The following is an 18834-nucleotide window of genomic DNA, read 5'->3' on the forward strand; positions in this document are numbered from 1 at the left end:
TCTCCCGCCAAAAGACATCAGAGGCAGAGGCCGTTCAGCAAAAGGCAGTTGTCCAAACAGAGGCTGGTGTCCCAGTCCAGACAGGGAACAGGCCTCCCTCTGCCCCATGGCCTGGCCGGGGTGGGAGCCACTGTGTCCTAAGCTGACTCCGGGAGGGCAGGAGGCCCAGGGTCCTACAGTATACACACCCACAGGAAGAGGAGGGGTCCCCGGAAGCTGGCTGGAGTCCAAGGAGACTGAGCACACACTTAGCTCAGCAGGGCTGCCAATGCTGGTGACTGAGAACCCTCCAAGCTGCAATGAGGGACATGCCCTGCCCTTCTGAGGCTGCCAAGTCCTGATGGTCTACACCCCATGGGTGTGCACAGGTACACAAATGTGCAAGCGCTTACACATGCCTGTCACATACACATATAGTCACTCAGACACAGCAGCTTCAGGCAGTGCCCAACACATCACACAGTCTATGCGCAAGAGTGGAGTCTGTCGGCCACCCCTCGGGGTTTTCTGGGGCTCACGGGATAGGCAGTGAGCCCCGTCCTTGTCCTAAGACAGTGGTTCTCAAAGTGAGGTCCCTGGGTCAGCAGCATTAGCATCACCTGAGAACGTGTTGAACATGCTTTGCATTCTGTCTTGGCCACAGAGCCCTGAGCAGGCCCGGGGCCTCCCATGGGGCTGCGACTCCTTGTCACGCCTTTTATGTGTCAGCTCCTGTGCTAAGCAGACTTAGTATACACTATCTCATTTGAAACTCACCAATACACTGTGAGATGCACAATGTATCATTCCTATTTTTTTTCAGGTGGGGAAATTGAAGTTCAGAAAGGTTTAGGAGTCCTTGCCTGGAGTCCCCGAGGCTCCCAAGCCCATGCATGCCCCTAGTCACATTCTAGATGTAGCTCCGGCCCCGCTGAATGTAAACACCCTACTGAGGACTGTACCCTCTATGCCAGGCCCACCCCTGCCACCCCCCCCAACTTTCCCTGGGTCTCTCCGTGCCTCAGCAACCAGTCCTAAATCTTTCCTCAAGAGACTAAGACAGGCTATCCACGCAGGAGGTGGGACGAAGGGCGGAGGCAAAGCCCCACCTCGTGAGAAGACAGCACCTCTGCCAAGGCCCTCGCCGCCCTGCACCGCATGGCCCCGCCCGGAGAGCAGCGGGAAGGCTGCCCCGCTGGCACCCCAGCGCCTGAAGAGACAGCCTGCTGCACAACTGACCTGCGGGATCCAAACAGCTGCTTTGCGCACATCTGATCTTTAATGTTCCCTGAACCACATTAGGAGGGACCTGGGTTCGAGTTTATCACCAACTTACTACGTGACCTGGGCTGATCCCCACTTGGAATCTGTTTTTCCGTTTCTGCAGTGAAGACACAGGCTGATGATTTATAAGGATGCTTCTTATTCTGAGACCACGTCTTGGATTCTAGATATCCACGTGACGTTGGAGAAGGCTGGCCAGGACATGGGAATCTGAAGTGCCTAGGGCTCTGGACCCGGCTCTCTGCTCAGCCTAACTCATCTCTGTTTGAGACTTGGGAGTGACCCCTCGGCTCCCTGGACGCTCCTGGCTCGGCACCCACTCCTCCTGCTACCCGCATTCAGAGAGGATTTGTGTGCTCCCACAGGGCACCAGGGCCTGGAGGGAGCCGAGGAGACTTACCCCTTGCCCTAGACTCAGAGGCGGCCATGGGGGCCTGTGTCGTGATGACCGATATCAACATCTCATCTGCCCTTGACAGCAATGCCACAGGCATCACAGCCTTCTCCATGCCTGGCTGGCAGCTAGCACTGTGGACCGCAGCCTACCTTGCCCTGGTGCTGGTGGCTGTGATGGGTAATGCCACAGTCATCTGGATCATTCTGGCCCATCAGAGGATGCGCACGGTCACCAACTACTTCATCGTCAACCTGGCCCTGGCCGACCTCTGCATGGCTGCCTTCAACGCTGCCTTCAACTTCGTCTATGCCAGCCACAACATCTGGTACTTTGGCCGTGCCTTCTGCTACTTCCAGAACCTCTTCCCCATCACAGCCATGTTCGTCAGTATCTACTCCATGACTGCCATTGCTGCTGACAGGCAAGAAAGGGCAGTGGGGTAGTGGGGCAGTTGGGAGGAGCTGGTTCACTGTGTTGGCTTCAGACAGGGCTGATAACACGCCCATAGTCACACAGCAAGTTAAGGGTAGAACCCAGGAATTAATTGCCTCCTAACCTGTTCATGATCCTAAACTATGCATCTGGAATAGTCTCAAAGAGAACTGTGGAACTGAGATGAGAAAGGATAAGGTTAGACACGAGAAAGAACTTTGCCCTAGATGGTTGTTCAAGGCTATAGGGGAAGAACAACAGTGTTTTAGGGACCTTCTGGAGTGTTCTTCTCTGGAGTTGATTTTTGTTTTGGTTTCTTTCTTTTACAAGGAAATTGCTTATATAGTTTCCTATTCCTAGATAGATTATATGAGGGGGAAAATTAAACTCTGCATGCAGTTACCATATAATTACGATGGGACCAATTACCTCCTGGGTCCTGATCTTTGGGGCTGCAGACTGAGCCTCTGCAGGGGATGGGGGGCAGGAGGGTGGAGGAGTGATAAGTCAGCAGATGTGAAAGTCACCTAAGACTTTTTCATTCACTCAATAAGTATTTGAGGCACTGTTTCAGGCACTGGGGACTATACACCAGTGGGAAAAGCATGGTCTCATGGAACTTCCTCCTTAAAGGTCAGGTCGGGGGTGGGTAGTATGGACTGTAGAGGGCAGGGTGGAAGCCAGGAGTCCAGACAGGCGGGAGGCTGTTGACTAGTAACTCAGGGGAGGGAGAATGGTGGCTTAGGTCCGGATGGTTATAATGGAGACTCGTCCACTCATTTCTTCATTCATTCTTATGTTCAGCGCCCACTATGTACAGATACTGTTCTGCACATTCAGGTCAAAACAGATAAAGATGCCTGCCCTGGTGAAAATTTAAATAGAAACACAAGACTAAATAAATTATACATTGTATTTTGAGGTCATGAGGGCTATGGGAAAATATTAGGAAGGGGATAGGGGATTCGAGGCACTAGGGTTTGTGTTTTGGGGTGGGGCAGGTAGTATATCAGATATCATGTCAGGATCAGCTAAAGGGTGGGATTTGAGCTTTGTCTTATTGTCCCAGCCATGTCTCAAGATTCAGATTATTCCCAGGGAGGAAGGCTTGAGGAGTCATCTAGGACCAAGCTCATTTCTGCATATGTAGAGCACTTCCTCCACTGCAGAGAGCTGATGGGCAGCTGCTTTGGGCTTTGTGCAGAAGACCTTTGGGCTCTGTTAAAGTTTCTGAACAGAAGAGAGGCTGTGCTGCTGAGGAACTCAGCAGGGCGGAGCTGCAGGACAATGCCCCAGATGGACTTCTGGTGTGGTCACACTGCCCTCTTGTGGCCTTCTGAGAGCATGTCCACGCTCAGAAGGAGGTGATGTGGTGGACAGAGGTTTAGGGCACTAGTGTGCCATGTGTCTACAAGATATTCACCAGCCTGGCAGCTCTCTGCAGGTCACCAGCAGGGTGCGGGGAATAGGGCTGAAGAGTGTGGGCCTGGAATGGGAAGAGGAGATGCAGGCTGGTCTGATGGGAGTGTACCCACCACTCACACCGCCCTCTTCTCACAGGTACATGGCCATTGTCCACCCCTTCCAGCCCCGGCTCTCAGCTCCTGGCACCAGAGCGGTCATTGCCGGCATCTGGCTGGTGGCCCTGGCCCTGGCCTTCCCCCAGTGCTTCTACTCCACCATCACCATGGATGAGGGTGCCACCAAGTGTGTGGTGGCCTGGCCTGAAGACAGCGGTGGCAAGATGCTCCTTTTGTAAGGCCTGGGGTGGGGGACCATGGTGTGTATGCATGTGCCTGTGTGTGCGTGCATGCACATTCATGGTGTACACATGTGCAATGTGTAAGTGTGAGTGCACAGGTATCTGTGAGTGAACTGGGGATAATGTGAGCACAGTATTAACTAAAAGTGACACTTAGCACTCAGTAAATGTCAGGTCTGGTCTAAGCACTTTACATACATGAACCCATTTAATTCTCATAACAGTATGGGTATATATTATTATTATTCCCATTTCTCAGATGAGGAAACCAAAGCATTAAAAAAACTAAGGGCCTAGGACCACACAGCTATTAAGTGGTAAATCAAAGATTTAAATCCAGGCAGTCCTGCTTCAGAGCCCAATCTCCTCAACACTCGTGCTTAAATAAGGGGCGTATCAGGGTACTGAGGCAGAAAGAAAGGTCAGATGATGGAGTCTGGGATGTTTTCAGGAGGAGCCTGGAGATAGCCTTGAGTTGAGGCAGGCACCATGGGCTAGGGGATGGGGGCAGAAAGCAGAATTCAGACACAGTGCAGCTGCTGTGTGACCCTGGGTAAGTCCTTTCCTTTTCTGGGCCTCAGTTTGCCTAGTTCTCACGTGGCTCTGTCATCCCCAAGCACCTCGGAAGTTCAAAACAGAGGATAAAGAATTGGTTGAGGTTCTGGGGGCAGTATTTGGGTTGCAATCCTGCTCTGTCCCCTGCTGGCTCAAGGATCCTTTGAGTCACTTAACCTCTTTGAGCCTTTGGCTCTTTCTCTCTCAAAGGAGATTCACAAGAGAAGCTAGTTCAGAGGTTGTTGTGAGGCACTTAGTACCGAGCCTGCAGCAGAACCCGCGCCCAGTATGTGGTCGTTTAAACGGGAACAAACGAAAACAAACCTGTCAGACTTAGTCCAAGAAAAGCCTGGCTGCTGCCAGCTGAAGGCTGTGCACGCTCTGAGCCCAGAGCCGCCAGATCAGGGCCACAATTCAGGCCCCTCCCCGCCCCCTGTGACAGTCCTCTCCCACCGCCGGCCCCTACCTCTCCTCCAGTCCGGAGCACTGGCCAGAAGGCGCCATTCCTCTGAGAAGCCTGTTCCTGGGGACTGTTGAGTTTCGAGCGCAGGCCCTGCCATGGGTCTCTGCCCTCACCCTGTACCCCACGTTCTCAGGATTCAATGCTCCATGGGCGGTGTCCATGTAGGGACGCGCCCCTCTTCCTGGCTCAGGGAAGGGATGGGAGAAGAACATTTCGAGACTGGCCACTGAGGGGCGATGTTTCTCCACCTTTACATGGAGTTTTTCTCCTGGAGGCACAGAGTGGTGAGAACTTAGGGTACCAACCACCAGTTTTCTGGGGTTGGTGATTTGTGACCCTGATTCAGACGATAGGGGAAAGCAAGAGGGCAGAGGTGGGCTAGGAGGGTATACTTTGGTGATACTTCGATTTCTGAGTGGATTTGAAAGCTTGGTTTCCTGTGTGTGAGAATTTAGTATTCATTCTTGGGTTAGGGAGCTTCTGAGATTTAGATTGGGGGCTCCATCCTTACAGGCTCACATTCTGTGTGTATGAATCTGATAAAATGACAGATGCCCTCTCCAGGAAAATGCACATACACTTGCAAAATCAAAATGCAAAAAAAGGCAGTCTCAGTTGTGAGAGAAGCCATTCCTGATAACGGCAGGCCCTAGAAGAGGGTCCTCAAAGCTCCTTGGCTCTCCCTTCTGGTGGGAACTTAGCCCAGAGTGAATCCCTATCCTGCACCAACCCCAAAAAAGAATGAGACAACAAAGGGGCATCACTCATACTTGGGAAGCATGGTGGAGATTATCTCCATGTTTTACAAATGGGGAAACTGAGACTGAAGGAGAGATCTGATTGCCCAAGCTCGTGCTTTAAATTAGAGGCTGGACAAGAACCCAGGTCTTCTGACTCCACAGGACTGATTCTTAGTGAAAGGGAAATCGTTTAGGTGTTAAGTCTGTAGAGCTGTTTCACATGACACAGACTTCCTGTGCCTCTCTGAGCCTCGGTTCCTCCATCTGGACACAGGCAGATGGCTCAGCTGATCCTCAAGTTCTATCTGTGACCTCACAATCAAAGGTGACAGGGGCCTGGCACTCACTGCTCCTCCTCTCCTTACCTGCTCCACAGTAGGATGGATGGGGATCAGCATGTCTAGGAGGCCCTAGACATTTTGTAATTAGAAAGTCGAATTCTAAACTCAGATTTTAGGGAAGATATTTAGGGAAGAACTCACCTGCTCTCCTCCCTCCGGGTGGCAGCACCTCTTGCAAGGGGCCCAGAAAGGCTGGCACATGCGGAAGAGAGAAGTGGCTTGGAAACACCTCAGTTTTCCTAGAAGGTCACATGACAGGGCCAGGGGTCTTGGGTCCATTCACCAAATGCTCCTGCCTGCGTCTTGCTGGAGCATGACTGCAGCATCACTCAGAAACCAGAAGAGGCAGCATGCATGTCCTTTACCCCAAAGAAAATAAAAGGGCCTCAATACAGCCCCGGGTGCCCTCCACGGGGACTGGATGAGCACCATCAGTGGTGTTCCAGGCCATTTGCTCACAGCAGAAAGTGTGTCTGCTGATGTGAGCCTTGTTCCCAACCAATGCTCACGGTCAGGAAGAGGTGATCCGATAGCTTGAACAGTGTGGCCCGTCTTCCCTGCCCCATTCCCTGGTAGGGATGCTGGTGCAGGTTAGAAACATATCAACTCCAGGAAATCTATCTAGACAGACAGATGCAGATATAGATGATATACATAATGTATCTAATACATGTGTATATACAGACATATGCATGATTCTGGAAGAAAATATTCCAAATTGTTAATAGTGGTGGGGGTGGGATATGTAATTTTACTTCCTCCTTTGTGCTTAATGGGGCTTCCCTGATAGCTCAGCTGGTAAAGAATCTGCCTGCAATGCAGAAGACCCTGGTTCAATTCCTGGGTTGGGAAGATCCCCTGCAGGAGGGAAAGGCTACCTACTCCAGTATTCTGGCCTAGAGAATTCCATGGACTGTATAGTCCATGGGGTCGCAAAGAGTCGGACACGACTGAGCCACTTTCACTTGTGCTTAATGTCATTATGAATTTTAAACAAATGTATTGGTTAACGTTTTCATTCCTATTTATTTCCTCATTTGATAACTTGTCTGCCATTTGGAAGGACTCAGAGCTTACGCTGGTGTCCCTTTTGCGGCAGCGGAAGCCCTCACTGGGCACATATGCTAGTCGGTTTGCCTTTAAAAAAAAAAAATTTAACCAAGGTCTTGGGAGGTGGCCCTGGGTGGCCTGCCAGGAAAGCTCAGGGGCACCGCAAGGTCCTGGGGACTGAGCTCTGGCAGGTGCCCAGGCCCTTGACTCTCCCTCCAGGTACCACCTCGTAGTGATCGCCCTCATTTACTTCCTGCCTCTCGTGGTGATGTTCGTCGCCTACAGTGTCATCGGACTCACGCTCTGGAGACGCTCTGTCCCGGGGCACCAGGCTCACGGTGCCAACTTGCGCCACCTGCAGGCCAAGAAGAAGGTGAACTCCGGGGACGAAGGGGGCGGGGTCAGGGCGGGGCCGGAGGTTTGGCTCCGCCTCGGCATCTGCCATTTCGGGCCCACCCCCGAAAGGTCGCCGCGGAGGATAGACTCCGCATGTACCTTGCGTTTGTCCTGAGTCTCTGGCCGGCCGACTTGCCTTAGGTCTTTGGGTTGTGACAGACACAGATTGGAGCCAGTGGGGGTCTTGCGGGCCCATAGCTGGCAGGGTGTCTCCTCAGGATGGGGTTAGGAGCGAGAGCTCATCCACTCTCCAGGAAGGGAAGCCGCTTTGCTGAAAGAAGGATCCAGGACGCCTTTTAGAGAAGGTGGCATTGAACTGAGTTTTGAGGAGTGAGGACTAAGAAGGAAAGACAGCAGTGTGATCCCAGAGACCAGCCTGAGCAAAAGCCCTCAGGTAGAGAGCCCAGGAGTGGCTGGGTAGCAGGTGTTCTGGGGGACTGAGGCTGTGGACGCAGAGGGGACCTGATTATTGAGAGCTTCTCAGGCTGGCATGAAGGGTGCCCCACCCTCACCCTCAGGAAGACTGGGACTTGGGGCGTCCGGGCTGAGGAGTGACCCGAGTGTCTCCTGGACCAGTTCGTGAAGACCATGGTGCTGGTGGTGGTGACGTTTGCCATCTGCTGGCTGCCCTACCACCTCTACTTCATCCTGGGCACCTTCCAGGAGGACATCTACTGCCACAAGTTCATCCAGCAGGTCTACCTGGCGCTCTTCTGGCTGGCCATGAGCTCCACCATGTACAATCCCATCATCTACTGCTGCCTCAACCACAGGTGAGCCCTCACCCCAGCCCCTCTCCTCAGCCTGGCTCCATCTGGACCCCCCTGCACAGCTTCACCCACCCCCATGGGATTGCCATCCTCACAGGGATCCCCCAGCATAATCCTCCCTTTCGTCTGGGCCTCACTTGAGCCCCCCCCCCCAAAGCTTTGCCCAGTGCCCAGGCCACAGCTTTCACGTCCGCCTGCTCCTGCTCTTTCTTCTGGGGGCTGCACCTGGGACAAGGAGAAGAGAGAAGGGAGGGACAGAGAGATGGAGGGAGGGGCAGAGAGGCAGAAGGACAGCCAGAGAGGGAGGAAGGAAGGAGCCAGGTAAAGGAGGGAGGGACTTGGCTACTTCCTTGGTGGTCCGATGGTTAAGACTTTGCCTACCAACGCAGGGGGTGAGGGTTTGATCCCTGGTTGGGGAGCTAAGATCACACGTGCCTATCAGCCAAAAAAACCAAAACATAAAGAAGCAATATTGTGAGAAATTCAATAAAGACAAAAAAACAAAAGGAGGGAGGTACTGATGTTTTTAAGAGCTTTCTACATTGAGGAGGCACTGAGGACTGTCTGTGGGCGAGAACAGCGCCAGCCGCAGCAGAATGAAGCACTCAACCTGAGGCCTGGGGCCGAGGCTGGAGGGGAAATGGGTTGCTCCCTGGAATATCACAGGAGGGCCTTTCAGCGGCGCTAGGAAATGACCTTGGCAGAGACTGCCAAGGAGGAAGGAGCCCAATTCTCACTCCCCGCTGCTCTCGTACCTCTAGAGAAGTGGAGTCTCACTGAGGGACTGAGCACATGTACGGGTGGGAGATGCTGGGCCAGGCAGCAGACCCAGTGCCCCGGAGTCCTTCTTGTAGAGCTGGCCACTCAGCCTCAGAACGGTGGGGCCAGGGAGGAGTCGGTGAGAGGTGGCGGTAATGTGGGTGACATTGACCCTGGGCCTCTTTTATCACCTCTCTGCACAGATATCCAGGCCATTCATAAAGCCAGTAGAGCCTTTGTTGCTCAGACATCCTACCCACCTGGGGCAGGTCAGAAGGAAGTGAGAGACTGACTTTTATCTTTTGAATGTTTAATAGGTGTCAGAACCCTCCATTGTCTCCTGAAAGGCAAGTATACCCCCATGGGCTGTAGGCCACCAGGCTCCTCTGTTTCCATGGAATTCTCCAGGCAAGAATACTGGAGTGGGTTGCCATTCCCTTCTCCAGGGAGAAACCTGCCTCTCCTGCATTGCAGGCAGATTCTTTACCATCTGAGCCACCAGGGCTACCCGTGTAATGGGATGGAGGTGTTATCCCCATTTTACAGATAAAGAAACTGAGTCTCAGAAAGGAAGACTCTCCTAAACTCATACGACAAGAATCTCATGTGTTTCCAAGGTCTGTAATCTCATCCCCACATCACACATTTTTCTCTCATGCAGTTGTATAAGTGAGAACTTAGAGACAGGGACTGTCTCATCAGGGAGGGCCCCCAGCCTTCTGTGTCTATGCACTGGTACCCAATGACACAGTCCGTGGGAGTCTGAACATCCCATGGCTCTATGAGTTCCTGAAACAACCTCTGATCGTTCAGTATTTGAAGACACCAGCTCTGCAGTAGGACTGTTCCTCCTGGTGCAATCTTCTTTTCTCCAGAAAATAATCTCAAGTGGCTCTGTGTGCCGGCACTGTTCCAGGCCCTTTGGGATACCCTGGTGAACAAAAACAGTGATCCCTTTCCTCAGGGAGCTGACCTTCTAGGGGGAGCAGGTGGAGATAGGCAATAAGCAAATCTAATGAGTCAATGAGTCACAGTGTGTATTAGGTGATAAATCCTATAGAAAAAAGAAAAACTAGAACTGGGTAAGGGAGGATAGGAAGTAATGGGCATAAAGGTTGCAATTTTACAGGATGGTCAGGGTAGGCCTTACTGAGGGGCCTTTTGAGCAGACTTGAGGACTGAGTGGGTCCTGGTAGCTGTCTGGATAACAGTTCCAGACAGAGGGAACACCCAAAGCAAGGGGGAGAAGCAGGGAGAGGATTAGGCAGTTGCAGTAATCCAGGCAAGAGACGGTGGGTTTAGATGCATGAGAAGTGGTCAGAGTCTGGAGATTGCTAAGGTAGAGTCAACAGAATTTGATGGAAAGGAAGTCAAGGATGACTCCAGGTTCTTGGGTGGTCAGTTATCAGGAGCTGAGATGAGGACGACTGTCAGGGACATGGGGGGAAGAGGATAGGGAGCTCAGGTTGGGACATGCTGAGTGTAGGTATAAGGGACAGTGGCCGTGAAGCTTCCATAATAAAGGCATTTATTGGGCTGCACCGTGGAATCTCTAGAGCTACAGGGGGAGGAACCAAAGTCAGGTCCTCAGGTCCACGCTTCTGAAACACAGAACTTTGCATCTCCTGGGACCAGACCACCCAGTTGTTTGCCTCTCTCTGCACCACACAGGGCCTCATCTATTTCTGCTCCTGACAGGACAGTGTCTACCTTCTGCCAGCTCTGTCTCACTTCTTCCACTCACTCTCTCCTTCCTCTGAGCTCTCATTTACATGGGGACCCTTTGTGCTGCCATGGGGAAAGCTCACCTATTTTTTAAGCAAATGTCCCCAAACTTAGTAGTTCCATGTGTGTATTTCCTTTCAAAGCAGTCCCCTTGGAGAGCATCCTCATTCCAGCCAACATTGCCAAAGCCCCAATTTCTTAAGATTCCTCTTTGCATACTCCTTTAGAAGCCAGTTAACAAATCAAACAAGAAAATCTGTTGTGTTATAATTGTACTTGATTTGTTTTTGTTTGTTTGTAATAACAAATGGTCTTGTCCAGCTTAATCACCCACTTCAAACTTGGATTTGGCTCCAGATTACTCCTGGCTGTTTCCAAAACCCCAGTCCACTAAAGAACGTGTCTCTCCAGAGACCCTGAGCTCTCTCTTTTTTTAAAATTCTTTATTTTTGGCTGCCCTGGGTCTTTTTTGCTGCGCGCCGTCTTTTCTGTGGGTGTGGTGAACAGGGACTACTATATAGTTGCGGTGCGCAGGCATCTCATTTCAGTGGCTTCTCTTTGAAGCACAGGCTCTAGGGCGCTTGGGATTCAGTAGTTGTGGTCAATGGGCTTAGCTGCACGGACATGTGAGGTCTTAGTTCCTGGACCAGGGATCGAATCCTCGTCCCCTGCAGATTCTCAACCACTGGACCACCCGGGAAGTCCTCCAGAGACCCTTAGCTCTTAGGAGTGAGTTTCTGAAGCAACTTTCCTCTGGAGGGGAGATCGGCTCCTGGAAGTGGGGCAGCCACAGGGCAGTTCCCATAACTGTTGCCCTCACTCCATTTCTCAACATGACCCTCCACCCCTCAGGTTTCGCTCTGGATTCCGGCTTGCTTTCCGTTGCTGTCCGTGGGTCACACCAACCGAGGAGGACAAGATGGAGCTGACCCACACTCCATCCCTCTCCACGAGGGTCAACAGGTGTCACACAAAAGAGATTTTTTTCATGTCTGGGGATGTGGCCCCCTCTGAGGCTCTCAACAGGCAGGCTGAAAGCCCCCAGGCTGGAGTGTCTACTGAACCCTAAAGCCTAGTGCCTGGCTGCAGGGGGAGGTTCTGCACCCTTGAAAAGTAAGTAGCCAGTCGAAAGGACCACATCTGAAAGTTTGGCCCATGCCTCACCCTTCAGTACATCAATGGAAAGACAAGATGGGGCCAGGAACTCTGCAGTGGGTACTACCTCTCCCAGCTAGCCCTTCAGACAGTGCTTTAGGGGATCCAGTAATTCAAAGAAGACAGTGTGAGCTAACACTTATTTAATCCAGGAGTTGCAAGGTCGAATGCCTTCCTGGGGCATACAACATAATGAGTAAATTGAACCCAGTATAAAATAAAAATTGTAGATATATTGATAAAAGATAACTGGCTTCCAGTGTTGGGGCAATAGGGAATGGTGGGGACTGTGGCAAACTGGAGGGCACAGGAATCCAAAGGGGACAGTAGCTGATCAGCTCTGGGCAAATGCTGCCATGTGACTGATCCTCTACATCTTTCAAGAGAAGCCAGAAATCCAAATTTGTGAAACTTCCAGAATTGTTAAATTTGGCTCACATTTTTATAAATGTTGTGCGAATCAAACAAAACACACCTGTGGGCAGTACTCAACCATGACACTGATTTATTATCAGGATAAAGACACAAGGAAAGAAGCTTCTTAATTTTGCAAAGCCCCTAACCTGTGACCCAATCCAGGGCTTCTCTGCTTTAGCATCTAAGAACCCAGATCCACCCCAGAGGGAGATGGTGGTTAAGGGTCAAAAGGAGCCTCAGCTGGGTGGTCTCAAGACAATGACCTTCACATTGCCTTCCTCTTTCAGTTGCAAAACTACTTCGCAGGGAGGCTGTGAGGATGGTGGGAGGGATGCCTATTAATCAGCAAGTCCAATACAGGTTAAGTGCTTCATAAACAGCATCTGTGCTCAGTTACTGTCATGTCCAACTCTTTGCGACCCCATGGACTGTAGCCCATCAGGCTTCTGTCCATGGGATTCTCCAGACAAGAGAACTGGAGTGGGTTGCCATGTCTTCCTCCAGGGGATCTTCCTGACCCAGGGATCAAACCTGTGTCTCCTACATTGACAGGCAGATTCTTTACCACTGAGTCACCTGGGAAGCCCTCATAAACAGCAGCCGTGACTTTCATTACTACCATGGCAGCCATCTGACATGAATGCCTCTGCAAGTCAGCAACACAGCCGTCACCCTTACTTCCGCTTAAGAGGCTGGCAGGCAGAGAACACCAACCGTCCCAACCCCTAGAAAGCTCCTGGCCCAGCCGGGTCCACACCTCACCTTGCTTGCTGACTCACCTTTCCCGCCTCGGGCCCTTCCAGAAGAACCACATAACGCTGTAAATGCACACCTAGAATTTAATGTTACCTGTGTTCTCCACAAAATCACTGTGCCGTAGGCGCTGGCAGTGCCAATAAAGGGACCGTGGTCTCACCAAACCAAGTGAACATGCAGCCAGTCCTGGGGAAAACCATGCAGAGGTGTGACCATGGCCAGGGAGACTCACATGGCACTGCAATCACAGGGTACCAGAATGTGGACTGATGTGGGGTCCACTGACCAGCTTGGGGGGAGGAGTCCAAAATGGCAGCCACAGAGTGGAACAGCACCCTTGAGGCTGAGGTGGGGCAGGGATGGAAGGGTTGGACAAGGGCCAGTTTCCCATAGAAGGGGTTAGTTTTCAATGGGGGTGTGTTGGGGGGGGGAGCAGGTGGGGAGAGGACCACAACCCTGCTACCCAGGGCTGCTGCAAGGCTTCGTCTACTCAGGGCAGGGGGTCTCTTCATCTGTTGGCCTGGAGTTGGCAGACAGGATGATGAGGGCAGGACCTGCTCGGGAACAGTGGGGGGGGGACCAGTGTTGCCCCGTCCTCTTGGGAAACCCAAACAGCCCCTGCAAACCAAGCTTCTATTTTGTTCCAACTACGGGTGAGGAAGGCAGGCTATTTGAAGACAGAGGCCTTTACCTTCTAAAAGGGGTCAAGGTGGGGGTGCAGGAATCCCTCCCCAAGGCAGGCCCCTGGGGCTGCAGCAGGGAGCCTGGAGGGCAGGTGCTAGAAGACACGGGGAGAGCACAGAAGTCGTTGAGCCAAAAGAAGGCTGCAGGCTAAAGAACACAGCCTTCATTTCAAACTCTGCCCCCGACCCAGAAGGCCACAAAACCCCCAGGGTTTGGTTTTTGCCACATCCCGCAATATCCTCCCTGCTCCCCAGTCATTAAGCATCACTTGGGTCTTTGAATTGGTACAAAGTTTACTAGGTCATACAACATGGCTCACAAAAGCGATGGGTAATTCCAATGAGCGTACTGTTTCTTGATTGGTTCCTTTTACCCGAATGGAGACAAGACACTTTCCCACAGGACTGCCCACCTCCCCTCCCCAAGACAGACAGAAAGCAAGACTGTCACAATGTGGCTATGACCAGTTCCACAGACACACAATTCAGTGGCATTGCCATGCCCAGATGGGACACCAGACAGCAGTGGGTGTGGGGCCAGGAGGAAGTGGCGGCCACTGCACCCATGGGAGGAGAAGTCCCGGCAGTGTCTGCTGGTGATAATACATTGCACATGGGGGATGGGTCCCCAGGGACGGGCAGCAGAGGCCCTTAAGGCCTGTCAGATGGTGTGACTTTTCATCTTGGGCCAATAAATAACTGCTGGACGAATGCATAAATTAGAAACGGACGCCACTAAACTTCACACGTGGGGAACGTACGACCGGGTTGAAATCAAATCATGCAGAGTGGTAGGGCAGGTGAGGAGGGACCTGGAGGGCAGGGAGATTATCAACAGCACACACTCTATTTTGTACCCTATGTTACGCGCCATTAGTGGGCTTCTGGTTTCTTCCCTGTGGTGGTGCAGGCGGGCTCTGGCGCCGGCGTCTCCCAGCACAGCTCGCTGGGCAAAATAAGGGATCGCTGCTTGAAGAGAGAAGTGCTGGAAGGGCAGCAGGCTGGGGGTCAGGACTCTTAGCTGCTCATTTCTTGCCGGAGCCGAACGCCCACCGCTGTGATGAGGGCGGCTCCCTTGCCGCTGCCATCTTCAGATAAGAGGAAGGACACATTACACTTTGGTGACAGTTCCTTCACGGTTTGGTGCATGATTCTGGAGAAGCTGAAAAGGACAAAAAATAGAGTTGGGTTGGTAGAGGAATAGGAGAGATGCCGGACCCACCTGAAGATGCTGAAGCAGCCAAAGAGAAGGAGGGAAGCGAGGAGGGAAGTGAGAGGGGTGGGGTTGCTCTGAAGCAGCAGAGACTTATTGAGAATGACTGGGAGGAAAGTGGGTTTACGGCCAATCTGGTTACAATTTGCAGCAGGGAGGCATGACAGAGAATCCAAAATGAGCTCCTCTGGACAGTTTCTGAGGGCAATGGCATGAGTAACACACCCAGACAGCTCCCATCCTCAGAGCCTGAGGATCCTAAAGGACCAAAATCCAAGAAGGGGGTGTTGAGACCTGGGTGTGGACCACGAGGTGGGCCAGGCTGGGTCAGCTGTTCAGCTCATCAGGCTTCATGGAAACAAACATCACCCATCCCTAGCTTGCAGCCCTCTGAGACCCCAACCCATCAGCACCTGAAGCTGGGAGGGAGCCTTCCTTTCCACCCCCAAGTGAAGCATAATCTCTAAATGAGAGGCGACTCTGGGTTCTTGCATTTTGTGCTGCAAATGAGATAGGGCCAGGCTGAGAATGCTCAGGGCAGCGGGGCTCCTAGAGGTAATACTGCTTGCACTCTGCTGAGTATCTCCTAGGTGTCCCACACTTTATATACGTAACGTCCAGTCTGCCAATGGTTATTATCCCGCAAAGAAGAGGAGACTTGACAGAGATGAAGCAATTGAGCACAGTTTCTAAAGGGTGCTGTCAGGATTAAATCCAAGCCTGTCCATGCTGGGCTCCAAAGACTAGCTCTAAACACAGTGACAACGAGGACAGCGATGAAGGTGAAGAAACAGAGGTGGGGATGGAGCCAGACAGCCTGTTCCATCCCACACCTTAGCCGTGAGGTAAGCAGGCAATGTCCACACTGAGTTGTGTAGGCCTGCTTTTAAGTAGGGTGACATTATGGCTGGTTTACTTGGGAACGGTCCCAGTGTATTATTAGTAGCCCTCTCTCGACTGATAAAAGTACCTCTGTCTCGACAACAATAATAAGGTCATTCCATTTTTAAGAGCCCAGCTTTGAGACATGTGGGGGGGGTCAAAGAGCAGATGGGCCCACCCATTCTCCTCCAGCATGGGATGTGGGGCACCAGACCAAAAGGAGGTTGATTCCACCCGCTTCCGTGCTCCAAAGCCCAGAGCCACCATTGCTCCTGCCTTCCAAGGCTCTTGACAGACTCTGAAGTAGCAGGTGAACAAGACAGTGGGTCCTCTCCCTTTCCTTCACTCCCTCTCCTCGCTTCTAAAAAAATAGCTTCTCCACCAGGCTGATGGGTAAGCCGGCGCCCATCCTTACCTGCTTTCCTGCTCCCCGCCCAGGATACAAGGGGCCCGGGAGGAGCAGCAAGCAGGAAATGTCAGGACCACATTGTGAGCTGGCCAAGTTAAGCCACTTCTCCGCTCTGCGTCCCCTTCCTCGCGCCAAACAAGCCCCGCCCTGACCGCACAGCCTGCAAGCCGGTTGTGCTCCTGGTGAGGAATTTTACTGGGGGGCTGGGAAATCACATCGTGGTGTCCCAGAACCAAAAGGGGCCTCGCCCACGCGCCCACCCCCAATGGAAGCCCCACTTACTGCGGATGAAGCTTGTAGAGCGTCCCATCCACGCCCACAGTCACGTTGAGGCGGTCCAGCCCCCTGTTTTCGCGGATCTTATCCACCACGGCGGCCATGCCTGCGCCACACAGCTGCGCTGCCCTCTTGGACACTACCCCGCACACGGTCTTCACAAGGATACTGTCGTCGCACGTGCTGTTCAGGCCCAGCTGCTGGAGGATGGCCCGGACCTGCAGCAGCGCTAATCGGTCGCTGTGGGGGACGAAAGTCAGGAGGCTGGATAAAAGCGAACCCGCTGGAGAGCAGCAGAGGCCAGCCCCAAATCACTGAGCTTATCCACGAAAGGGATCATGGGGTTTTCTCTTCCCTTCAAAATAATATTTTTTTAAATGACCCTCGAAGTATTTCAAGTTAAGTTGTAGAAAAACTGGCAACTCTAGAAAAATTAAAATTGGAAAATTAAAACTCTACAACCCCAACACTGGGGAAAACACTATTAAGGTTTAAATGTATTTCCTTCCGATCTATTTTTCTTGAATATCATTAAACTGCGTTTGTTCTGATATGTAAATAGGCTTGTCATTTAGTTATGTTTAAATTTTTATTTTATACTGGAGTATAGTTGATTAATGGGCTTCCCTTTTGGCTCAGCTGGTAAAGAATCCACCCGCAATGCAGGAAACCTGGGTCCAATCCCTGGATTGGGAAGATCCCCTGGAGAAGGGAAAGGCTACCCACTCCAGCATTCTGGCCTGGAGAATTCCATGGACTGGCTAGTCCATGGGGTCACAAAGGGTCAGACATGACTGAGCGACTTTCACTTTCACATAGTTGATTAATGTTGTGGGCTTGCCCTTTATATATGGTTTTCTTTCTTGCTTTTTTCTTACTTCATATATCTGAGGGAGTTCCTGCCTCCTTATCCAAGATCAGGATTGAAAAAGGCTGCCATAGTATTCCATTCTGGGAATGACCATAATTTATTTAGAGAAATTTAACTTGAAATTTTTTGCTACTAATAAGTAACACTATGATGACATTCCTGTTTATAAGTCTTTGTGTGCAACTCAGATTTTTCCTTTAGGATACATTTCTGGGTCAAAGGGCTTTTGACCTAGAAGGCAAGTGCCTTTCTGAAAGTTGACTCTTGGTCTCTTGGGATATTTGTCACCTCATGAAATTGAGAGTTGACAATGAAACAATGACGATGACAACAACAGTGACAAGAGCAGTGAGCCTTTTTTGAGGACTATGTGACAGGTGTTTACAAACATCACCTCATTCCTCTTCCTAACAGCCAACTGATCCATCCACATTTGATTGTTCCTATTTTAAAGATGTGGCAATTGAGGCTGGAAGAGATTGAGGAACTCACCCAGAGCTCACAGCCAGTGACGTAGAGCAGGTCTCAAGACCAGAACTACCAAAGCTTTCAGCCACCATGCCATGCTCTGTATCTTGTCATATAGAATGCAAATGTTTTCTTTGGTTTGCTGTTTTGTCTTTTAAGCTTGATGATTGATATTGTTTTTATCTTACAGAAACCATGCAGCTAAAATTTGCAATTTTCTCTTTATTATTTCTCCCTTTGATATGACACTTGAAAAGACCTTCCCCAGCACTTCAGGATGGCTATAATTAGAAGAAAAATAAAAACAGAAAATAGTGTTGGCAAGGATATAAAGTTGGAGCCTTTGTATATACTGTTGGTGGGATGTAAAATGGTACAGCCACTGTGGAAGAGTATAGCAGTTCCTCCAAATAAATAAATAAAATAATTATGTGATCCAACAATTCCACTTCTCAGTATACACCCAAAAGAATCAAAAGCAGGGACGTGATCGTATATTTGCACACACATGTTCATAGCAGCATTATGCACAACAGCCAAAAAGTGGAAGCAACCCAAGTGTCCATGGATGGATGAATGGATAAGCAAAATGTGGTGTATACAATACAAGGAATTATTCATATTCAGCCTTAAAAAAGGAAATTCTGACACATGCTACAACATGGATGAACCTTAAAGATACTATGCTAAGTGCAGTAAGCCAAATGTGAAAGGACAGATGCTGTATGATTCCACTTACATGATGTCACTAGAGAAGTCAAAGTCATAGACACAGAAGGTAGAACAGTGGTTGCCAGGGGCTGGGGGGAGGGGGATATGGAGAGTTAGTATTTAATGGATACGGAACTTCAGTTTGGGAAGACGAAAAAGTTCTGGAGATGGATGGTGCTGATGGTCGAACAACAAAGTGAATGTATTTAATGCCACTGAACTGTCCACTTCCAAAATGGTCACAATGATAACATTATGTGTATCTACCACAATAAAAACGGCTTCTCTTATGGCTCAGCTGGTAAAGAATCTGCCTGCAATGCGGGAGACCTGGGTTCCA

General features: G+C 51.0%; 2 protein-coding genes across 42 annotated transcripts in view; one reads left to right on the forward strand and one right to left on the reverse strand.

The window, feature by feature from the left end:
* The first annotated feature begins 1689 nt into the window (after positions 1-1689).
* On the forward strand, positions 1690-11800 carry TACR2 (tachykinin receptor 2). Its single transcript, XM_081568344.1, has 5 exons — positions 1690-2081; positions 3653-3847; positions 7223-7376; positions 7976-8172; positions 11506-11800. The coding sequence occupies exons 1-5, from the start codon at positions 1690-1692 to the stop codon at positions 11720-11722; spliced, it is 1155 nt and encodes a 384-aa protein (XP_081424470.1). The 3' UTR covers positions 11723-11800.
* Positions 11801-13940: 2140 nt separating this feature from the next.
* HK1 (hexokinase 1) overlaps positions 13941-18834 on the reverse strand; it is a 121986-nt gene continuing 117092 nt past the window's right edge. For 23 of the 41 annotated variants that reach the window (XM_081568148.1, XM_081568163.1, XM_081568161.1 and 20 more), the window contains 2 exons: positions 16451-16684; positions 13941-14826 (listed from right to left, as the gene is read on the reverse strand). In XM_081568148.1, the coding sequence (XP_081424274.1) occupies positions 14682-14826; positions 16451-16684 (379 nt within the window). In that variant the 3' untranslated portion in view covers positions 13941-14681. Of the gene's footprint in view, positions 14827-16450; positions 16869-17807; positions 18065-18834 lie in introns of all 41 variants that reach the window. The other 18 variants (XR_014076388.1, XR_014076380.1, XR_014076389.1 and 15 more) reach the window with 4 other exon arrangements.

Source organism: Giraffa tippelskirchi, chromosome 2 (assembly GCF_054371585.1).
Source record: "Giraffa tippelskirchi isolate mGirTip1 chromosome 2, T2T-mGirTip1v1.2.pri, whole genome shotgun sequence".
NCBI lineage: Eukaryota > Metazoa > Chordata > Mammalia > Artiodactyla > Giraffidae > Giraffa > Giraffa tippelskirchi.

Coding starts and splice junctions, on each gene's coding strand:
- TACR2 (XM_081568344.1), top strand. CDS start 1,690: ATGGGGGCCTGTGTCGTGATGACCGATATCAACATCTCATCTGCCCTT. Junction 7,377..7,975: donor ACCTGCAGGCCAAGAAGAAG/GTGAACTCCGGG, acceptor CTCCTGGACCAG/TTCGTGAAGACCATGGTGCT. Junction 8,173..11,505: donor TACTGCTGCCTCAACCACAG/GTGAGCCCTCAC, acceptor TCCACCCCTCAG/GTTTCGCTCTGGATTCCGGC.